General features: G+C 33.5%; 1 protein-coding gene across 1 annotated transcript; it reads left to right on the plus strand.

Annotated features, from left to right (window-relative positions):
• Window positions 1-2915: 2915 nt before the first annotated feature.
• Window positions 2916-3809, plus strand: LOC126494233 (taste receptor type 2 member 120-like). The gene has a single exon (XM_050131491.1). The coding sequence runs from the start codon at window positions 2916-2918 to the stop codon at window positions 3807-3809; it is 894 nt and encodes a 297-aa protein (XP_049987448.1).
• Window positions 3810-4845: the final 1036 nt, after the last annotated feature.

Here is a 4845-nt window from a genome sequence, read left to right on the forward strand (position 1 = left end):
AAATGGGAGGCTGGGAGGAGGCGGAAACTTTTTTTTCCTATTCTCAATAAAAAAAAAAAAAAAAGAAGAAGAAAAAATAGCCCTAAACAAAAGGAGATAAAATGTGGAACATATATTTTCCTACAAATATATGGATTAATTTAGAACACTAAAAACAAGAAAATCTATTCCAAGTCAAGTTTAATGGGTGTTTATAACCAATTTATCTATGAACAAAGAAATTTTCATTTCCACAAAGTTCTAACTTATTGAAAATTTATCAACAATATCCATAGGTTTTATGTGTTCCCTCTCTGTTTTACTTTTAGAATCTAAGGTGTTTGAAAAATTTCACACTTCATTAACCTTTATTCTGCTACTCAATTAATGTTAGTATTAAATACACATAAGCACACAAGTTTATATTCAGTGTCTGTTACTCAAATTATAATATTTTTAGTTTCTACTATAAATTGGTTTCATTCCATACTAAAAAATATTGGCATATGGTTAAATAAAATATTGAAAACATGTCATTTACCTAAATATATTCAATTAAAAGATTATAACCAATTGAAGTTTATATATATATATATATATAAACTTAAAATATAATATAAACATCTGCAAATATAATATAGTTGTATGTATTTGACAACCACCAATTAATATGTACATGTATTCCTACTATTATGTAAATCATTGATTCCTGTGAATTATAAATATACATGAAGAACTCATGAATCTGAATCTATTAACCTAGATGGCATCATTGGAGGACAGTGTGCTCCTGATTCTGAGTAATTAAAATACATGTAGACACGTCTTCCTTGTGAAATAGTAGGTTATGTGTATTTGATATAAAACAATTTTTTTTTTTTTTTTGGTTTTTCGAAACAGGGTTTCTCTGTATCTTTGGAGCCTGTCCTGGAACTCCCTTTGTAGACCAGGCTGGCCTCAAACTCAAGGAGATCTGCCTGCCTCTGCCTCCTAAGTGCTGGGATTAAAGGCGTGCGCCACCACCGTCAGGCTAAAATAATCTATATTTTGTATTTTATTCATTATCATTAGTTTTAGAGAAAAAGTCTAGATTAAGGCACAGTATAAATGAGTAATGTTCCTTGTTATGAAACTGTAAAACCAGTTTCTTGTACATTCATTATTCCAGACACCAATTTGTAGGTTTATTTGCCCATTTAAAGCAAGAGTATGGAGTATAACTATAATGCCACTAAATACCAGAGGCCAGAGTTTCAGATACCCTGAAGCTGAGAGTCACAGGTGGTTTTGACCCAGAGTGATGTGATTACTACTAGGAGCTGACTTATATTTCATGAGCTATTTCTCCAGCAACTACCCTCAGCTTTTAATTTAAATAACTTTTTTCATTTATTTTACATAACGAACAGTTTCCCCTCACTTTTCTCCTCCCACCTCCTTCCCTTTCCCATCTACCCCACCCCCCCATCCACTTCCCATTCATCTCCTTTGAGAAAGGGACATGCCTTCCATGAACTTGCACAAAGCATGGCACATTAAGTTGAGGCAGGACTGAGTGCCTACCCTTGAATAAAGGCTTGGAAAAGTAATCCAGCATGGGGAACAGGTTACCAAAAGCCAACTACGTGCCAGGAAGAGGTACTGCTCTCACTGTTTAAGCAGCCTCACTAATAGACCAAGCTATAAGATTGTTAGTTATACACATGCAGAGGGCCTAGGTTGGTCCTGTGCAAGCTTCCTCACTGTTAGCCCAGTGACCATGAGCTCCCGTGAGCTTAGGTACCCTCATTTTTTATGAGATGAGATATGAATATGTAAGTCTTTTCTTATACTTTCACTGTCCTCCCCTCATTCTCCCTAGTGTTGGGAACACAGTTGGAATCATGTTCAAGTTGATTTCTGTTTTTTTTTTGTTGTTGTTGTTGTTTTTTTTTTTTTTTTGAATTACAAACATCTTTGACTAGAATGAGACAGTATCTCAATGCAGTTTTGGTTTTCATTATAGAGATGACTAAATATGAAAACATATTCTTTAATTGTATAAGAAGTATTATGAACTTTCAAATAATTTTAATCAAATAATACTTAAAATTTGTTGAACTCAAGAGTAACACTGTGAAGCTCTACATAAGAGTTTTAGAACATTAAGAATGGGCTTGAAATCAAAATGGAGAAAGGGATTTATAATCCTAGATGCCATCCCTGAGATATACTTTACATTTTGAAAATTGCAAGACAATAATTCTTCCATCTATGAATTGTACTATATGTGCATGCTTCCATATATATGTTGTGTTTATAAATACGTATTCTTATGAGTTTACAAAGAATCAAGTTAAACACAGAGATTTGTTATCAGAGAACAGTTTTCAAGTAATGTTCACCTTTTTGATGTTCCCCAGAAATCCTTGGATCTTCTGATATGTAAATTTGAGACTCTTTGCTTATGATTTTGTATTAAAATAAATGATTTAATAGAGGGTGATTAGATAAACAACGTTTCAAATGACTGGCACCCCCTACATTCTTTACAAACTGAGTTCTAAAATTTTACTAACAAATCAAGCTGACTATGGCAGTTGATGTATGATTAAAGAAGGATCAAAATTTTAAACAATCAAACAGAATTTGTATTTATTTGCCTGCTAGCAAATGGGGATTGGTGTTTTTCCAAAAGCAGCTCTTAAATACACTACTCTATGGCAGAGGCACAAAAGTATGTCATTAGAGACATTATGGTAAAATAAATTTCCATAAACATGAGTTTGAGTTCATCCACTATCACACCACACTGGGGTTCTACTGGACACATTTTAAAAGAAGCAAGAACTCTATTATACATTCAGTGAAGAGCAAATATAATTATATCTTTGTATAAAAAGAACCATAAGCAGTGAAATTAGCTTGCCTTCTTTTTTTTTTTGGTTTGGTCAGACATGATGAATTTACTGGAATGGATTGTCACCATTATAATAATGATGGAATTTCTCTTAGGGAACTTTGTCAACATCTTCATAATTCTTGTGAATGCCAGTGACTGCATGAAGAGAAGAAAGGTCTCCTCCGCTGACAGAATCATAACTGCTCTTGCCGTCTCCAGAACTGGTATACTCTGGGCAATGTTAATGAACTGGCATTCAGCGGTGTTTACTACAGATATATACAGTGTACAGAAAAGAGTTTGGTGTCGCATTATCTGGGAGGTAAACAACCATTTTAGCAATTGGTTTGGGACTATACTCAGCATGTTTTATTTGTTCAAGATAGCCAATTTTTCCAACCCTCTATTTCTTCACCTAAAAAGAAAAACTGAAAAAGTTCTCCTCATAATATTTTTGGGGACCTTCCTATTTTTGGTTTCGTACGTTGGGATGATAAACATCAGCAAGATTGCTTGGGTGAGTGATTATGAAGGAAATGTGACTTTGAAGAACAAACCTTTGAAGGACATCACAGGCCTTGCAAACTTGCATCTCTTTGGCATGATAAATATCATACCACTTTGTATATCACTGACATGTGTTCTGCTCTTAATCTACTCCCTAGGCAAACATCTCAGGAATATGAAATACCATGGCAAAGGATGTCAAGATACCAGCACCACAGTCCACATAAAGGCCTTGAAAACTGTGGTCTCCTTTCTCTTGTTATATGCTACATACTCTTTCTGTGTGGTTATAGCAGGTTGGAGTTTATATAACACACGGGTCTTTTTATTTTCCATAACAATTGGTGCCGTCTACCCAACAGGTCATTCTTTTATCTTGATCTGGGGAAACCAGAAGTTGAAACAGGCCCTTCAGTTGTTTCTGAAGCAGGTGAGATGCTGACTTTAAAAAAAAAAAAGAAAGAAAGAAAGAAAAAAAGAACTCTCATGTCTATAGATAAATAACAGAGAAATGGTATCTTCAAGCTAAAAAGACCCAGTGGAAAGAGTGACTTTGTTCTCTCCACTACTATTTTCAGGAATATATGTTATTAAAAAATTTCTAAAACCATTCTCAGGAAAGTCTCTTCCCTAAACCTCCTAAATAAGATACATGGATACATTTTGGTGAGAACCATACAGACAAGAAAGATTGAAGAGAGCATTTCTTAAATCACTGATGCCTCACATACAACCTCGGTATAAAGAATATAGAAAAAAGTGAATAACTGTGAAGCCATGTGTATTATTCTTTTTATTCTCTGGTTTACTTACAATTGATAACAAGGGGATAATGTGATTCCACTACACTGTTCATTGCCATGATAAAAACTGAGTTCAGACTGTGATGCATGAATATTGAATTCTAAATTATAGAGCAAAAGTGCATATTTAAAAGAGTACTTATTCAAATTTTCTTATTCAGTTCATACAAAAGAGTAAAAAGAATTCTCATTTTTAGTATAGAGTAATCAAAAATTCTTATTATAAGATAAAAACAAGTAGAATAAAGTAATAACAAAATAAATTTAGTGAATATATACAGTGAGTTGTATGGATAAATGACATATTAATATGAATATATATAAAGTTTGAAAAGAGGTAATTTGTATAACAGTACTAAAAGATATTTCCTTAAAAAATCTTTAAATTTAAAAATGATGTGTTATGAAGTTAAAAGTACATCTTATTTATTTCAGGCTACTACTGCTTTTGTTTTTCTCATTTTATTTTATTTTATTTATTTATTTATCTATTTATCTATTTATTTATTTATTTTTGGTTTTTCGAGACAGGGTTTCTCTGTGGTTTTGGAGCCTGTCCTGGCACTAGCTCTTGTAGACCAGGCTGGTCTCGAACTCACAGAGATCTGCCTGCCTCTGCCTCCCGAGTGCTGGGATTAAAGGCGTGCGCCACCACCGCCCGGCTGTTTTTCTCAT

Source organism: Alexandromys fortis, unplaced genomic scaffold (genome assembly GCF_014885135.2).
Source record: "Alexandromys fortis isolate MF-2015 unplaced genomic scaffold, M_Fortis_MF-2015_v1.1 scaffold_353, whole genome shotgun sequence".
In the NCBI taxonomy this organism is placed as follows: Eukaryota; Metazoa; Chordata; class Mammalia; order Rodentia; family Cricetidae; genus Alexandromys; species Alexandromys fortis.

Bases quoted from the DNA above. Each gene is read 5' to 3' on its own strand.
- LOC126494233 (XM_050131491.1), top strand. From the start codon at position 2,916: ATGATGAATTTACTGGAATGGATTGTCACCATTATAATAATGATGGAA.